The sequence below is a fragment of the Sinohyriopsis cumingii genome, chromosome 14, assembly GCF_028554795.1.
Source record: "Sinohyriopsis cumingii isolate HCF-2022 chromosome 14, ASM2855479v2, whole genome shotgun sequence".
Lineage (NCBI taxonomy): Eukaryota > Metazoa > Mollusca > Bivalvia > Unionida > Unionidae > Sinohyriopsis > Sinohyriopsis cumingii.
The window spans coordinates 67,496,593-67,516,534 of NC_142974.1; the positions used below are offsets into that span (position 1 = coordinate 67,496,593).

At 32.1% G+C, this 19,942-nt stretch overlaps 1 protein-coding gene across 1 annotated transcript in view; it reads left to right on the top strand.

The window, feature by feature from the left end:
- Positions 1-1,363: 1,363 nt before the first annotated feature.
- LOC149784055 (uncharacterized) overlaps positions 1,364-19,942 on the top strand; it is a 124,872-nt gene continuing 106,293 nt past the window's right edge. Inside the window, exons 1-8 of the mRNA XM_089932941.1 lie at positions 1,364-1,464; positions 8,108-8,360; positions 9,275-9,425; positions 10,163-10,411; positions 12,941-13,091; positions 13,498-13,635; positions 18,481-18,604; positions 19,141-19,297. Coding sequence (XP_089789067.1) covers positions 1,364-1,464; positions 8,108-8,360; positions 9,275-9,425; positions 10,163-10,411; positions 12,941-13,091; positions 13,498-13,635; positions 18,481-18,604; positions 19,141-19,297 — 1,324 coding nt within the window. The remainder of the gene's footprint in view (positions 1,465-8,107; positions 8,361-9,274; positions 9,426-10,162; positions 10,412-12,940; positions 13,092-13,497; positions 13,636-18,480; positions 18,605-19,140; positions 19,298-19,942) is intronic.

The following is a 19,942-nucleotide window of genomic DNA, read 5'->3' on the forward strand; positions in this document are numbered from 1 at the left end:
CGTTGACGTTGTATACTTAATATTATTTATGTACCTGTTACACCTGACTACAATGTGCAGCTTGTTCCACAGTCGAAACAGTATAGTAAGGATTTATTTATAATCTATAATATCATGGTGTCCTACGGGAGATGGTGATAAAGCGAAATAGGATAATAGGATCTCTGTTTTTGCATATATCTTAACTACTCCAGAATTTTTTATATGTGCATTTTGAGTTCGACATATCGTACATCTTCATATCTCCGGTATATGGCAAGAGTTTGTTTTTGAAAAACATTTTTTAAGCATGAACTTATACTTCATATCTCAAGTAACATTCTTCCCAAATGATCTAAATCCCTGAGAATGGGTTTATCAGATCGAAATATATATGTTATGTAACTGACAAAGCACTATGTAAACTCGCATGAAACTAACAGTATCGTCTCCGGGAACAACGGGTTCGTTTATCAGAAGTACAGTCATGAAAACACATCCAAGTGAACAGTTTTGTACTCTACAGAATTCTATCTTCTACGTCAATAACGGTACATATAATTAGGAGAAAGACACAGAAAAGAGAGCAAGGTATTATAAACTTTTTCTGTGCGTTGTGCTGACTTGTCAATATCACGTTTTAATTCAAAATAGTAAATAAGGTAAATCTGCTAGAATGTCACAAGAACTGTTTCCATTTTCTTCACTGCCACATAAAGGCGTTATAAGCACCAACAGTTGTCCAAGTTTCTAATAATTAATGCTTGGGCAAGCCTGGAACATTATTATTATTATTATTACTATTCATCTTTACTGTGCGCCCTACTACTATCTCTAACAGGTACGTCAATTCCTATTAAGCTGTATTATGTACCGTTTTATTTTAAGCTAGTACAATCATATTTCCATTGCGTCGTTTTAAGCTTTCGATATAAACATGAAGGAGCAGTTAATGAAAAGCAATACTGTATAACCACCTACCTAAAATGCGCCTCTGTTGCCTACTTTCGTTATTGAATATATTCTTTTTTCAGAGAAAGATCTGGGTTTGATAATTACGTCGAGCGAAAATTCAGTTACTAAACATATATATACACTATCGATGACTCCGCACGGAATGCCGGGCCAGGAATACAACCGGTCATATAGCTTTCCCGAAGACGCACTGTTTATAAGCGTAGCGGGAGACTACACGTTACAACACGCATACATGTACGATTACAACACACACGCCATATACAGGGATACCAACTTCTCTATAGATTTATCTGCAGACGATGCATTGACGATTTTCCATAGAGGGCTTTCAAGTGATTATGTCAATTTGGCGCTGGACTGGATCAGCCATAACATTTACTGGACAGATCCACAATACAAGTGGATCATGGTCAAATCACTTCTAGGCGAAGATACGTCCATGCACCGTGTTCTCATTCATGAAAATCTAGAGGGACCTCGTGCATTGACTCTTGACCCGATGGAAGGGTAAGTCCGTATATTATCAGATTATTCGATTTTCAATGTGTTGGTACTGTCTGGAATGTACAGACTTTATTACCTAACGCGCCTCTTAAACGGCAGATTAGTAGAGTACGCATATGCTTATTCAGAACATGTCATATCTATGCATATAAGTCAGAGATAGAAAATAATAGTTCCCTCTTTTTTATTATTTACAAATCTTAGTTCATATTTCATGTTTCTACTTCATATCAAATGGCTTTAGCTTCTAAGTGTCCAAAACGTCATTAGTCAAGGCATTGCCTCATCAAAAATAAATTTAAACAATAGAGTTCACTTAGATGCCTTGGTAACATAAGTTATTACAAAATTGAGGAACATGTGACAGAATAATTTTTCATGAACAAAGGCAACATGCTCGTTAAATAAAGATAATAATAATAATAATAATAATAATAATAATAATAATAATAATAATAATAATAATAATAATAATAATTATTACTATTATTATTGAAAATTCTAGCGCATTTGTAATTAAACGAGAGTTGCCAAACATACGCGGAAATGATAGATTATGAAACATTATTGATCAAAAAGATAATAATTATATGCGTCTACTTAGCACTGAGGCTGTAAGAAGTAAACATTGGCAGAGAAAACACGAAAGAAAATCTTTATCTATTTTTACACATCATCAAAGTGACATAAAGCTCCATCATATTGAACTCGGAAGGTTTTAATATAGAGATAACAATATTTAATGATATTAACATGAAAGCAACATTATCGGTAATGAGATATGGTACATTTTGAATTGAAGTTTAGATGAATAATGTTTGCTCAGATTGAATGGTTCTCAAAATGATCCTCAAATCATAAACGTTAATTATCCAATTCAAACGTAATACTGCATTAATTCTATGCTTTTAAAAGGAAATATAATTATTGTATGTTTTACACAATCACAAATTTTAAATAAGTAATATAAGACCTTGTAACACTATGATTAAAACAGTCCCTAATGAAAAAGGGATAATGTATAATGCATTTACAAGCTTATGCATTCGGCTAAATTGTTGTAACGCTCCAAGATCTCTTTAACTGTACAAGCACAGCTAGAATGACTCTAATGATAAAAGAGTTGAATATAGAGCGAAATGTTAATTGTGCGAGGCCAAAATGTAATATTAAAAGACGGAACATATGTTGATATCTCGCTTCCGTTCTAATATGTCGATGATTGATTTAAATTGTCTTTTGGCTATATTAAAAAGAAGAAAAGTGGAGTAAGTGCCGTTACATTATACAGAAAGGCAAACGACATCTTTAGCTTGGGTAAGGATTCTGTGTGACTTGTATTGCGAGTCGTCTGATGTTCAAACGCCTGAGGCATCAAAAGGTTGCACATATCAGCATCTTAAACATATTTACTAGTTGCTTATACGGATATCACTCTCTATATAATATGTTAAAACAACACGCACATGCACATATCTATATATGACATGACATATGAGAGACTGGTTATCTGATGAATCCACATACATATGATAAACGTACGCGAAAAATATGTGTTTCTCAAAACGTTTGCATGGATCACATCAGGGTTTCCAATTGGAGGTTGATGTTACTGACACGAAACCATATAGATCTGCTTTGGCATCCGTATATATTGTTTTGCAGTCAGCTTGGACACAAAAGGGAGAAAACGAAAATGACAGATGCAATGTGCGATAAGATCTTGAAATATAAGTTGCAAAAACTCAGAAAAGATTCAATCGCGGAGTGAGAAATATGAACATTATTGTTCTTTCACTTAAATAGAAAATTGGATTCTTTTTAACTTACAATTTTTCAAAGCATATATAAGATTTCTTTGAAAGATGCAAATACATTTGAATGTGAATTATTTCAATATACATTATGCCAGAAACGTTTTGCCGGGTTTTCAAATGTAATTGAGACACAAACTCTCCTAATCGGCCAATACCTCTGGTGTAAGAAATGAAGTAATCAAACAAGCTAACTTTATGGATCAGCTGAATCGTCTACATGGCAGAAAACACAGAACTATATAATATAATCAGCTACACATAACTAAAAATTACAAGACATTTTTTAGAAAAAAGGACTGCATTCCTTTAAAGAGGTATTTATGATGGCTTAATGCAAGATTCTTGGAAATCATAGATGACGAAATTAAGACCCGACTCTATACCGAATACAAATACGAGTTACGTCAATCAAGGCAGCAAAGTGTATGAGTGAAACAACAGTTTACATGCTCAACATCTCTCCAAACTATAAGCTTCGAACAAAATATAGGTGCATGAAAAAGTATGATTTTGTGCAATGTAATATAACACACGCTTTGTGAGAAGCACAATTTACTACAGAAATGTCACATTTTTAAAAAATATAAAGTGAGAGGGATCGAACTCTAGCAATGTGTTAAGGAGCAATAAAATAAGTAACATAGAAAGTTTGAACTGGGTTGATGGTAGCATGGAAATAGTTTCAGGTGCTGTTGATAGTATAACCTTTGGATTATATGTTGCAAAAAAGCTACTGTCCGTAAAGATTGTAAGATGGTTGTTATTTAGACACACAAAGTACAACGTGAAATGTTTCTACACACCATTATTACTACTTTTACCATTGTTGCCCAAGTAATATTCTTGATTTAGTTTGGCATATATATATATATATATATATATATATATATATATATATATATATATATATATATATATATATATATATATATATATATATATATATATATAATATATTTTATTGATTAAACAATCATTTAAACATATAAACAGTTTGTAAATATGACTGTCAAAACATTTTTGGAATCAAAAAGAGGTCTTTCCATATGAATGAATGGAAAGATTTCAAATACTTTTGTAAACAGCTACACCATAGTGGGACTTGTGCATGAAATAGCGAGGTAATGCACACACACACACACACACACACAGATATATATATATATATATATATATATATATATATATATATATATATATATATATATATATATATATATATATATATATATATATATATATATATATATATATATATATATATATATAATGTAATTTAAAAACAACTCTTGCATTTTTTAATGGAGACGACTTTGTCAAAAATATCTTCATGTGAGCTGACACCAATCGGAAAAAAATCGTTTACTAAAAAGAATTGTATCTAATGTCTTTATAGACAGAACGTAGACAAATATTAAATAATGAACAATTTGCGATTTTGATTATTCTAAACTGTTTTAGGGAAGACATTAAGGCTATTGGATAAAACATTACTGATATATCAACATCCATGCCAACATTTCAAGGAATGAAATGTTTTAATATTTCTCGGCTAAATATTCTTGTAAGTATGGTATTTAATCGATTATACACACACACACACACACAGAAACACACACACACACACACACACACACACACACACACACACACACACACAATTGTGCACCAACTATTGTCTTCTTCCTCTTCTTTTTTGTATCAATTTGCCGTTAGCTCAATTAGCCAACCCATTTTGAGCGGTGGATGTGTGTATGTGTGTATTGTTTAGTATTATGTCTTGTTAAACATGTATATAATGCTTCTATTTACACCTGAGCAAATGTTACACGTAATATTTCAAACAATGTCTCTTTTATTACTACATGTGCTCTCCCTCTCATTACTATATAAACAAGAATCATGCACGGTTTCACTGGGTCTTAAAAATATAATTTTGTTTGCGCATTGCGTATCCGTAATTTCGATTGTCTTTATCTTCATCTTTACTAATTCTACTTGGAAGCATAAAATGACTTAACATACTTATTTATATTCAAATAAAAGACAAAGATTCAAGAATAGGTACTAGACTTAGAAATCTTCAGTTTGGAGTACACACTAATGAAATGTATACAATTGTGTTGACAGATATATGACAGACAACTTAAATTGCTTTGCACGGAAACATCGGAATGAAATTCGACTCGAAATATATAATTATAGTCTCAATGTACTCTAAGACTAAAGCAGAAATATTTAAGGTGACAGTCGTAAAAATGTCCTAGGAGTTAGTCTTATTCGTTGTATTTTTGCACCACAATGCCAATTAGTCTAATTACTAAATCTCATATTGAATATCTGGGTAAAATGTACTGGCCCGCACATGCTATTAATACGCGATTTAATTGATCCTGTCAGGTGACACTTTGCTGTCAATTTATTTGCCGGGTCCATTTAATCATAGTAGTAATATTTGCTAATAGCACGAACGTCAGGCTGCGTTAGGGTAAGCTGGATTGTTTGTGGACATTTGTATTGAATATGCCATCAATAAATCCTTTGTTGACGACTTTTTAATAAGTGCCAGGTTTGTCTATTAATGCACTAGATAGTTTGAAATACAATTTTCTTGCAGTGGAAGATTTATTTATCTTGTATCACCCCTTTTAGTTATCAATCTCTTTTGCTAACTTAATAACATGCTAGATATGTAGTCTTCTTGACTATGGTACTGGGTTGACTGAAATCGGCTGACTGAGAGGAAGGTTTAATATCACAGCGTTGATTGAAATTGCTGACTGAGAGGAAGGTTTAATATCACAGCGTTGATTGAAATCGGCTGACTGAGACGAAGGTTTAATATCACAGCGTTGATTGAAATCGGCTGACTGAGAGGAAGGTTTAATATCACAGCGTTTGCTATTTAATGTGTATGGAATTAAAAAATGATTTTGATTCCTAAATTCCTAAAAATTGTTTTGAATATAACCTATAGTCTGATTCCTCACAGTAATGTCTGTAAAACTGTAATGAGTACAAGACATGACAGATTGAGTTTTGACCTCGTTCAGACGTATATAAATGAAAGTTTATGCATTCTTGTATTTGGAACTATTCAATTGAGAAAACATTCAATTTGGGTGTATTTTACAGACATGGCCAAGAATGACTCCTCTCAAATCTCCACTTGGATGTTTGGGAACCTTTGTTGTAACTAAGTTTATAAGATGAAAGTAGTTCTTTCTTGAGATCAAAGATCCACAAACCTTCAACGTGTGAATCAATCGTGAACGCCTGGATACATTCCCAACCCCGAAACCAGTTCCTAATACAGTTATCTCCATGAGCCTTGAGTTTTGTTAGAGAAAAACTTATAATCTAAATATTAATGTTCCATTATCAAAAGTGTTGCATGGTGTCATTAGAAATAAATAGTATATACATATATTAGTTTGCACACATAAATTCTACAAAAGCGAATTTCACTACCAGAAACTTTCTAATAAACATTCTATAATTAGTGGCGTAAAGGTGGAGGAGGGTTTCTGAATTTTATCTATAACCATTTGGATTTTATCTTGATTTGTTTTATTCTGTGGAGTCAGTGTTGCAACCACATTTATCACCTTGAACTATCTGTAATTAATTAAATATCAGACTTCACACCAAGACATTACAGGATCTTTTTCTTAATATGAGTTAAATTGTACAGTTATAGAGATTCAACAAACATTATATTAAGCCAGTTGTGTGGAATCTATCACAATGCTCAGTATATATGACCATGACACGAAACCATATAACTGTTTAATATGATGTGTTATGTATACCTATATCACGTGTGTCAATTTTTAATGATTTATGGATTGTCAGGATCATTTAGTAAACATGGATAAAACTTCTTTTGTACTTAATATTATGTAATTCTTTAACAATGCTCGTTATTGCAAACTAGTGGCTTGTACTATTAACTGGATCAAACACGTTGATTAAATCTGACTTCAGTCATGAGTTTCGTGTAACAACAAAGTTGAATTAGTTTCTGATTCGCTGGCTGCTACAGTTCTTGGCATTCCTGAGAGGTTAGGGACTTCAAAACAACAGATGAATCTCGCTTTTGAATTTGGTATTGTGTCCTAGTTATTGATATAAGTGATGTTTATCATGAAATGAAATATTCGTAGCTAGATATTTGAATAAGAAACAGATGTGGTCAATTATTATTTGTGACAATGTTATTCATTAATTTTATTTATTCAACATAATTATATGTTGCTCATGAATCTCGATTAACTATTTTGAAATTACAGTTAATTCGGTTTTAGATTATATTTTTGTAATTCATCATAACTATTGGCACATCAGCACAATTGCTTCAGTTTCATTCGGAATGCTAATGAAACTCATTTGGAACAGTCGATACATTCGTACTTGTAATATAATCTTTATAAGTATTTAGGATGTCATTTACCATTCGTACGTTGCTAATAATTGTTCACGTTAAGTTTTAGGGAAATAATTATTTAAATTTACAAAACGTTTTGCTTTTCACTATATTAAATTGCTTAATATAAGACCATATGTTAGTAACAGCAGTCACGCTTGGCAGTTGAGTGACGTGAAGGTACAAACCGGTGAGCTAACATATTCTAAGACGGTGAAAGCGTATGAAAAATGATTTAAATATTCAACGTTTATCATATTGTAATATGTATCGTTATCGTAAACTATGCAAGTAGTATTAGTTTGTTGGAGACAACAGTTGCGAAAAATCGTTAAACATGTGGTTACATCTGAAATATCTAACCTTAGCAAAGTCTAAAAGACATTTATTCCTTATCCAATAGCCTACTCTTCTGGAGTGATATTGGACTTTTGACAAAGATCGAGGTGTCCAGCTTATCAGGTAGAAACCGGAAGTCGCTTATATCATCGAAACTAATGTATCCATTCAATCTGGCTGCTGATTACGCTGCACGACGACTCTACTTATATGACTCAGGTCGACAATCCTTGGAAACCTGCACTTACGAGGGCAAGGATAGGAAAATCTTGCTCAGAAATGTATACGCCGATATCTTTGGTATAGCTGTTTATAAGGTAAGACTATATTTCCACAGCAATGTAAATGTTTCTGACTCAGATTATTGCGCAAATTTCTCAACATGCTCGATATATAATCGTCAGATTTAGTGACGTTCCTGAGTGCCGATAATGTCAATTAGTAGTACATTTCTAATTGTATTCCTTGTCATTGATGTGTGTGTATTCGCGAATGTTACTCATTAATTTTATTTATTCAACCTAATTATATCTTGCTCATGAATCTAGATTAACTAATTTGAAATTACAGTTAATTCGGTTTTAAATTATATTTTTGTAATTCATCATAACTATTGGCACATCAGCACAATTGCTTCAGTTTCATTCAGAATACTAATGAAACTCATTGGGACAGTCGATACATTTATACTTGTATGCATACACACACACACACACACACACACACACACACATATATATATATATATATATATATATATATATATATATATATATATATATATATATATATATATATATATATATATATATATATATATATATATATATATATATATACCACAAGTAATCAATGAAAAACTTTAAAAGTCAGTAAAGAAAACATGTATTTTATATAACAGGTAAATAGAAGAAAACTGTCATTAGCATTAATTAACACACTTACTGATCTTTAATGTCATTAACAATGCACATTATACATGTAGTACTTTTGTCCAAATTATTGTTGTCTATGCAAATAAACATTCCGACGATTCAAAAAGGCTGACGTTTGCGATATATGTGCCATCATTACACCAATAAGCAAAAACCTCAACTGTAATTTTCATATCTTATTTTAGTTAAATCGGATTATGCAATTTTAAAACTGTACATTTTTATCTTTAGTTCTTAAACCAGAGAAGGATAGTATACACTGATTTTATTGAAATAACAATTCTGATTATTTCCAGGAGTATTTGTATATGACAGACAGTTTACAAGGAAAGCTCTATGTCGTGAATAAAAAGAATGGGAAAACGTTTTTACAAAGGCATTCGAGAAACGAAGCTTACTTAGGGCTATCCGTGTTCCGTCCAGATGTTCAGCTTACTTCTTCTACGGGTATGTCTTTTAGATCACATCATCTATGTCTGTTTGAATGTTGAATAGTTTCATTGGATTTTATCTATTTGTATTTATTCCCATTTGTCGTTCTACTTCCTCAAATCTTGTCAGTGATTTATCGTGGGAAGGCACCATTTGTTTCATTAAGATATATCCTTGAATCATATACTTCTTGTATACTTTTAGCCCTCTGTGTGAACTATGGCTGTAAACATATTTGTGTGACGGAGATGAATGGCGCCACTTGCCTTTGTAAAGATGGATACACCCTCAATCAAGACACAAAAACATGTTCATGTAAATATACTAAGTAGAGTTGCCTATGCATGTCAAATAGTATATACGTTTGTATTATCATATAATTTATTATTTGAACGAGTCATTTATCTAATATAATTGAATTCAGTCACGTTGCTCATTTTTAAAAGAAACCAGGGTCTTACTTAAGGCAAAAACTGAATTAGAAACAATATAACGGAAACATTGACATAATGAATCACACAATGTTTGCGTATATTTAAAATGAATTCGTTATTACTGCTTTTTATGACTTAGCAACAACTAATGTCTCCTATTGCAAAGGAATGTATGTAATATCAAGTGTGGGTAACACTCAAATTGATGAATATTTTGAACACATATATTTTATGGAGTAAACAGTAAAATAAATTAATTGATCCTTTTCAGCTCCCCATTACTTTCATTATTTAATTCTGATGTTCTTTTACTTTCAGTGCAAACTGAGTACTTTCATCGTGGACTGATTTTCAGTAATGATAACAGTATTTGCATTGCTGATATTAGAGTTGTGACCGATTTGGAATTCGACCCCAAGTGTGTTCTGAACATTAATGGCATTAAACACATGAGTATTGATACGGATCAGCGACAGATGATCCTAGCCACAGATACATCAGTTTACTGGTCTTCTGTAGATAATCCCGAATTACATCTTCTGACTGAAGCATGTGGAATAATTAGAGGTTATTTGATATTTAGTTTAATGGATTACGTTGACGGTTTACATATATTAATTACATTATACTGAATAGGATATTTGTCTATTTGCTATTCAACAGAGACTAAAATTATAACATGTCCATACGAATTGTGAGATAAAAGTTAAATGCTGGATCTGATCCATAGCTTAGACTCTCATACTTATCCACTCATGACTCTTCCTCCTTCTGTGTGATTTTTAGCAATTAGGTTTTCATAAAAAAATGTTGATTTATAATTCACATAGGTTCATCAAACATGGTTGAATAGTCGTCGTTTAGGCGACAATGAAACCCTATAATATATTTATCTGTTTCCCATAATGAAACACTGTTCTGGGAGAAAGACAAATATTTTTACCCACATGAAATCGAGTTATCTCCCGTTTGTTAAATGTTTCGATTGATCAGAGGATCTGAAGGTCATTTGTCAAGCTCAAGGTGATAATTTGAAACGAAGTCTAAATGAAATAGTAGTTTTACTTGGCATATATCCACCAAGCGATGGATGTAGGTTTTGCTGCAGGACAACAACAACTTGTTTGATTCAGTTGTTAAAAAAAGTGGAGGCTACGGCCACTGGGATCCGACATTGGATGATTTGCATTGCAAAGGCTACTTAAATTTATATACATACCGCAAGCACTTAAAGGTGGATGATCCTGTAAGAGACCAACAATTTGTCTATCTATATATTTATCAATTTATCTCTCTAACTATCTGTTTATTTATATATCTGTCTATCTATCAATCAATCTATCTATCTGTATATCTATTTATCTATCTTTATATATATATCAATCTATCTATTATTTATCTATCTTGCTATCAATCTATGTATCTATCTATCTATCCATCTCTCTCTCTCTCTCTCTGTATATATATATATATATATATATATATATATCCATCTATCTTTCTATCTATCTATCTATCTATCTATCTATCTATCTATCTATATATATATATATATATATATATATATATATATATATATATATATATATATATATATATATATATATATATATATATATATATGTGTGTGTGTGTGTGTGTGTGTGTGTTTGTGTGTGTGTGTGTGCATGTATAAGGTCAGAAGGAAAGGTTATTCAGGTCGAAAATGATAATGATATTCTGATGAAATATCTTTACAAACTAGCATCAACCGTTGTTGTTGTTTTCTGTACAGGATGTCAACAATCATGTTTGTTACCAGTGTGTACACATATTAGGAGAAAACGAAATAGTTCCGTGCAGCAAGAAGAGTTGCCACAAACTGACTTTTGTCAAAACTAATTTATATGTCTAAGTTTGCTTATACCAAGAAGACCAATCTGAAAGCATTTGAGAATCCACTTTTGAAGATCTGGATGTTCATTTCATTATAGATATAACATGTGACATGGTGGTTTACACATTAAGGAAAACGTGGAACTCATCATCGTATTGGAGTGGTTGGATTATTTAAACTTGCCACATTTCCTGTTGGCTACATGTAAGCAACATCAGCAAGTGTCACGTCTGCCGTACCGAGGTACAGTGTCTTGACGAGACCAAGTTTTTAGTCAAAGGAGTTGAAAGTGTCAATCCATGGATAAAATAAACATGTTGATTTGCTGACACAACTCAAGCATTCTCGTGTTTTGTTCTTTTCGTGGATCTTCCAGAGGGGATGATAGCATGGACTGTGATTAGTGTACTTGATATGCTGTATATTTCATCCTATATGTAAGAAATAAGCAACTGTCATTATTTAGTCAGATGATAATGCTATATGTGCGAAGAAGTTCATTCAGCTACCAACATAATTAAACCTACATTCAAATGCGAAGCTGAGGGACAATTCTATACAGAAATGTTTGAAACTAGAAAATAAAATAAAATCGTCATTATATAACTTATAAAATCTTTTATGACATTCTCATATTCGGACAATTGTTTGTCCAGAATTAAGCATTAACAGACCCAGGGTGCAAGCCAATGCAGCGTATTTCTGTACTAATGCTAATGACTTCATATTAACAACGGCCAAGACCTGGCAAACACAAATATGGTACTGCATGACAGTTTCTCAAAAGTAATAAACCAATGTTGCCTTTGTTACGGTAAAGATGCATGCAGACTACTATCTACATCACCTTGATCTTGAATGAGCTACGCTTGTGGCGTACAGTTATAGTTTGCCGGTCCTTAGTGTAGGTTTTAAAAGCGTGGGAAAGATAAATTAGTTGAAATTTATGGCGGTTTTGTCTTCACTGATGCTGTTGCTTGAACATATCTCTTGACATTAGGAATCGTCAAAAGGGAACAGGTTAATTTTGGTCAGAGAGAGAGAGAGAGAGAGAGAGAAAGAAGGAGAGGTGGAAGGGAGAGATAGTTGCACATAGTTCTAAACACGTATATGACATATTTATTATATAAGACAAAGACTGACCTACTTGCGGAAGAAGAGGTATATATGATATTACGCAGCAGTAATAACAGCTGCGCATTCATTCCTTTGTGTTTAAGGTCTGGCTTGGGATGGATACGAAAGATGCGTATACTGGATAGAGGAGAACACAGGCTCCATTTGGAGACACTCAAGAGAAACTAAAATCGAAGAAGTTTTCCTACAAGGTCTTGAAAACCCACGTGATATCATTATTCTGTCCCATGAGCGGTATGTATTTAGACATTTGTTGTGTTCATTAGAAACATATTCATAAATACTAGGAACTTAAATCACTGAAACGGATTGGATATCATGTCATTTCCCCAAAACGCTAACGACTGTACAAATATATGCATGAACTTTTGGAGGTGAACATAGCTAGTTGGTGACGGACGAAATGTATGCTGATCAATCCTAATGTCTTTTAAACACACATATATCTACAAATGTAGGCATATATACTTTCTCATTTTACCCTCTTGTGTTTATTATTATGTGCGATTGCTTAAAGACGCCATTTCCTGAATTTAAGATTATTTTCATATGAATTTTGTCTTTATGTTTAACAAATTTAAATGAACTAATGATACAAAATTTGATCAGATAAACTTTCATTATTTGTTGAACTTAACAGCCGGGTGTATTGGATAACAGACAGGAACGGGAGTACAATAGAATCTTCCAGTATAGATGGCAGTAACCATCATATTGTCCTAAACTCCGAACACTTGGTGGATCCAAAATCACTCAGCTATGACCCGTATACAAAGAGGTAAATCAACAAGATGCCGTTTTTCCTCGATTACCTACACTTTTCATTGAAGCCTGTTTCTTTCAATGCCAGTTTAATCAGTTCATGATAGAAATTTCAGACATACAGTGAAGAACAGTATATGACATTTTTAATAGTACAGTTGATATCTGTCATCTGCGTGATCTATATTTGCAAAGGATATATATATATATATATATATATATATATATATATATATATATATATATATATATATATATATATATATATATATATATATATATATATATTCAACGTGCAACTATGTTACATATGTCTGCAAAGTAATAATTTCAAGGATACCTAAGCTTGATATTGCTTGTCTTGTATGCGGTATTAAACTTAAACTTTTAAAACGTCCCTCGCAAATCCTCTGGAACAGTATTTTATTTCCTGTACAAAATTGACACCTCACATTGATACTGAAATAATTGCCCGAAAGTTATAAGGTCATGACAAATTACGCTCTCTGCTCCATTGTGTTCATCAGCATTGTCTACGTAGTAGATTGTAATGCAACTAATGGATATGTCTTTGTTGCTCACTGGCATACTTTCATATTTGTAAGTTTCTACATTCCGCATAGGAATATGAAGACATTTCAAAGTACGCTGCTGTAGATTTATGTCTTGTTTGCTGGACCATAGAGTACCTGATTTCTTGTTCACTGAGTCCGATAGTCCCTGTTTTACATATCGGTCTTATTGTCTGAGAATAGTATTACCGATTGTAGATGGATCTAATGAGGGCTGGAAATAAGAGATCATATTGAAGATGTATATCCACTTATCTGGGAATAACATTATCTGGTGTAGATGTTTTGTCGTGTTGAATCAAAATAATAGCACATTTTGAAGAAGTATGTCTTGTTGAGTTAAAGATTTGGTACCTGTTATAGATGGATGTCTTGTTCACTAGAAGTAGTAGTACATGTTGCACATGAACGTCGTTTTGACTAAAAAACTAGCACCTATTAATGACCGAGGTCTTATCGGATGCACATAGTAGAACCTATTGCAGATGGAAAATGAACACATTCAAGACGTTTAAATGAATTTAGACTTAAAGGTTTAACAAATCATATAACACAAATATGATATATGTCCTAAAATTAAAAGCTTTACAATGGGCTAAACATAAGGCCAAACACAAAGATGAAAACGTATCCTATTTCAATTGACAAGGTACTAATTTAAGTAAATAAGAACATTTATAAAACATACGAATCAATTACACTATATACATTTCCAACGCTCACATTTAAACTTGAAATGACTGTGCAAGAAAACAAAGGCCAAAAGGAACCTGTACATATTTGATAAAGACAATGGAATTGTAGTTAAAGTAATATTGTTTAAATGGAAAAAAAGTGACGAATACTTTCATAGTTGGAACAACCTGAGTACAACATAGCATTATACTATAATGACATCAATAGTATCATAAGCAGAGCTATCCAGAAACATAAATCATAGATACAAATATAAAGTAACACAACAACATTTTGTGTGTTTTCTTTTCTAAAGATAATATGTTGCTTGAATGTGAGAGCTGTGACTACAACGTATTTATGCACGAGGGATTTAATAGCATATGGCCTGTGAATCTCGGTGAAATATGTACCAGATGGAACCGAAAACACATCGCTAAACATTAAATCATTGATAATCTTAGAATACATGATAAGGCGACTACACCGTCAACAATGTCCAACGCAGGTAATAAATGACATGAAGGAAAACCTATTATAGCTGACGCTGCTGTTTGAGAAACAAATATTGATAGTGCAGATATAACGTCCACAAAGTGCAGAAAATATTAAATTGTGCTATCAATTGATAGAGACAACATTGTATACTGTGCAGCAAGTCCAATCCGTTGTAGACTATTACTAACACACCATTATATTGCTAATAGCAACTTGTAAGCAGAATCAACGAAGATTTAAATGACGTAATTGTGGTCACAATAAACAGCTTGACAAGGAACTTACAGCAAAATTACCTTTCAACCAGGTCAAATATTATTCATTTGGCATAATACAGTTGCACACTAAAATCGAATTGAACATTATTATTCGGCTCTTTGAAAACTCACTGAGAACAAATGGCACGAAATGCAAAATGAATTTTGAAAACATTGTAAAACTATTTATTCTAGTGTTGGTTCAGCCATTTACCAATTGAATGATTCGTAGTACATGAGGTGTATCTGACCAAAATTGGTTTACGCAGTATGTAACATACCTTTTATCTAAGGGTACATAATTGCACATTCGGATCAACCTTTAATATCTCTGCACAGTAATTAAGAACGTCTGTCCAAATGACAGCTATATTTCTTATGTAAAGGCAATGTAAAGAAAAACGTTACAGTCATAAGGTATGCCGATGAAACTTCAGCCTATCAATAAGTGCCCTGGTCACGATTCCTTCTGAACATTTTGTCAATAAAGGCAATGCATACCACATGTACAATACACTAGTCAGAAAAAAGCACATATGGAAATTATGTATAGTATATGGAGGTTAATACATGCCAGGTCAAATGTACAATTTAATTCAAGATCGCTGTTGTCCCCCAGCAATAAGTATGGTCACTCTGAGGCACCAAGAAAAACTGACAGTGAGTTTAATGCTTTTAGTCTTATAATGTTTAGATGACATAAAAGACAATATCGAAGTAATTTAATATTACAAAGTTGTATTACAAAGTCGAACGAGTTAGAAAGAAATGAAGGGTATCACATATAATTCAAATTTCTGTGCACAATTAAAAAGGTTTGTCGGTAAAAGCTTCCAGAAGTTATTATATTCACATCTGAATCGATTTCCAATCATGATCTAAATCTGTGTGTGATTGAGGTATCATGTTGGCTTATCCTCGAATTCCACTCAAAAGCGTGACTTGCGTCATCCATATAGTACCGTATTCAAAATCATGCTTTTCTTCTGTTTATGTATGATGTATCTTACTAAGTTCTATAATATCAATCCCAAATATGATTTATGACTGTGTGAACTTAGTTTCTTATTCCTATAAGAAAAAGAAAAAACCATTATTTGTTTCCCTGTATCCATGGGGAATCATGTTAACGTCACATCTTTTTCTACTCCAAATCGTGTCTTGCTTCTGCGCATAAATGCTGTATTCTGTTTACATCACTTTTTGTTAAATTCCAAACCATGATTTGATTATGTTTATCCATGCAATATCATATTAATGTCACCTCTTTTCTCACTCTAAATCACGATTTTATTTTGCATTGTCCATGCGGTCTAATGCAGTCTTTATGTCTATTTCCACGACAAAACATCAATAACGTGTCATAGTGTGTTAACACTTCATGTTTTACACCTGATGAATACAGACTTGCATCATAAGCTCACACTCGTGCAACAAACAAAGTAAACAATGTTAAGGTTGTAATGTTTCTCATAGACTATGCTAAATCTTTCAAAACTATCACACACCGTTAAATAGTTTTACTGGCACGATATAAATGAGGATACCTTCAAGTTTGCAGGTTAAAACGTTCTAAAGCAGTATTAACGAATTTGTAATCATCATTCCAAATATTTGAATCCTTAGGTAAGGGGTCAAATGCCCACTCTCCTTGTGCAACTGTGTCGTTGAACAATGTATCCGGGTATTCAGGTTAGTAGACAGTTTAACTCAAATATGCCCGCTTGAAACATAATGATGGTTTCAGTTTTTAATATATTTTGTTGTGATGACTTCTGCGTGGAAAATGCCAATCTAAATGCCCGATTGTTCATGTTTTCTTCACCTCTCGTGAAGTTTAAAAGTATGAATGCTTTTGGAATTAAACATATTTTTCATCATTTTTTGGTATGAATTGTACCTTTTTAGTTGTTTTGTTTTATTTAATATCATTATCCTCCAAATTCAAAAAGAACAATGGTACGTAGTTTGGATTTTAAACTACAAGTTGCATTCTGTTAAGTACTGGTGATCTGTTCCTTTTATTTTTTTATCGCACAGATGTACCTTTATTTGTTAGCTTAATGGAGTAATACAAGGGAGAGGCCCAAATCTGCCCAGAAATTGCACTAAAACTATATAACACATGTTACATTAATTTATATAAGACGCTTAGACATATTAATATGGTAATTATATTTGATTTTGGATACAAATTGTTGGATAGCCCACTTCATTTTCAATAAGTCATTATTTTAATGGTGTCAATGCGAATAAATAAACGTATGTAATTCCTTTTCTAAAATATGATTGATTATTCGAGTACACCACGAAAGTAACCATGACAAGAACTACTAGCTGATACTTTGGATAATTTGATAGATCTATTACACGAAAAGGGATATTGGAGAAAATTAAAAAAAACATTACGTTTGATTAAATTGTACGTATGCTTTATTACAAAAAAACAAGCCATACATTATCCATGTCTAGTATTCCTCTTAGTTTATGCCGTATATGTACCTCTATCTATTTGTCTACTAAATTATTTCCTCTATTTGTCTCTTGCACCTCTATCTATCTGTCTACTAAATTATTTCCTCTATTTGTCTCTTGCTACTGAATACTTACCGTAACATATGAAAGAAAATTCGATTTAGTGTTAAGGATACCTAATGCTTTCAGATTATTTTATAAAGCATAATTTTAATAATTGTTCCTCTTCGAAGACTCTACTTGGAAGTTTTCAAATGTAAACTTTAATCGCAATTCTGGGGCTCTTGATAATCAAATACAAACATATGAAACACATCAGATAGCATGCTAAAACGTTTGAATTATAGTTTTGAACTTCATGTCAAACTTTTCTTTTTATTGTAGGATCTATTTCTTGGACACGTTCGGTACAGGCGTCAACTCTGTATCCTTCATCGAACTTGATGGTTCCAACCTCAGACAATTGCTTTTCAGTGGTTTAAACCTTGAAGAGCTTGAAATATACAGGGTAAATATTCAGTCTTTTGTAGCTTGTGTTTTGCGAAATTCTTAGCTAGTAATATTGACATTAATAATAATAGTAATAATAAAAACAATAATAATAATACTTATTATCATTCTACTTCATATTGCTATTAATATTATTACCATTATAATGATTATTGTTATTATTATTATTATTATTATTATTATTATTATTATTATTATTATTATCATTATTATTATTTTATTATTGTTATTATTATCATTATTATTATCATCATTATTATTATCATTATTATTATTATTATTATTATTATTATTATTATTATTATTATATACTATGCAAATATGTTCTCCTTGATTACTTGAGATCACTTAATCTGTTAGGTATTACACTGCACATGGTTTCTATCGTTAAAATACAGATTATAAAATATATTTTTATAATATTATATGTTTCTGTCCTTTTTCCATTTTTTATTATAAAATTTAGTAGGTAGCAATACTCTGGACGTTTATTGAGAAATTATTGTTGAAAGCATCATCTGGTCACTTTTTTAGGGGCACCTGCTGGTGACAGCCAATGTTGCAAACGAGACATTAATTATGTCTTATTCCATAAAAACTGGGGAAGAGACGACATCTGGCGTATTTCCTAGCACGGGAAATATTTCAGCTATAAAGGTTTTTGATGAAAACATCCGTCAAAATGAAACAGGCAAATAAAATATTTCTAATGATTCATAATACTTTAATCATTAAATCCTTTTATTCTTCTCTCACTTTAATATATCGATTTAAACTGATTGCACTATCCTTTTGCATACATCATTGGAGCCAGAAAAGTTCATGTTTAATTTCATTTTCAATTATGGGTCTTCAGACGAGTAACAACAAATCGATTTACATGTTCATTTCCTCCACTCAATCGTGGTGACACTTAAATACCATAATTCTGCTTTTTGGTTACCGTATCATAAGCAAAGACGCCTCAAGTAGCAACCGGTAAATTCCGCAATTAACATCAGCAGCCTAAATGTATGGACTCTTTTCTATGCACAAGGTGCAGTCTATTGGCATTTATTGATATTTTGTCATTTTGAGTCATCGATTCAAACTTGATCTTTTAGTTCAATCCATTATACCTGGATATTTTGATTTCAACATTGTAAAACCGGTACTCAAACATTATTTCTTTTTGCGAAACAAGCATTTGAAATTATCATAGATTGAGAGTAAACATCCTAAAAGAAACCAACAATTTATCATGGGTTGAATGACCATTTGATCAGTACTTTAATGATCTAAAGATCATTTGACATGTTTGCTCTTTATTTTCTTTCCCATTCTGAATTCTTCATGG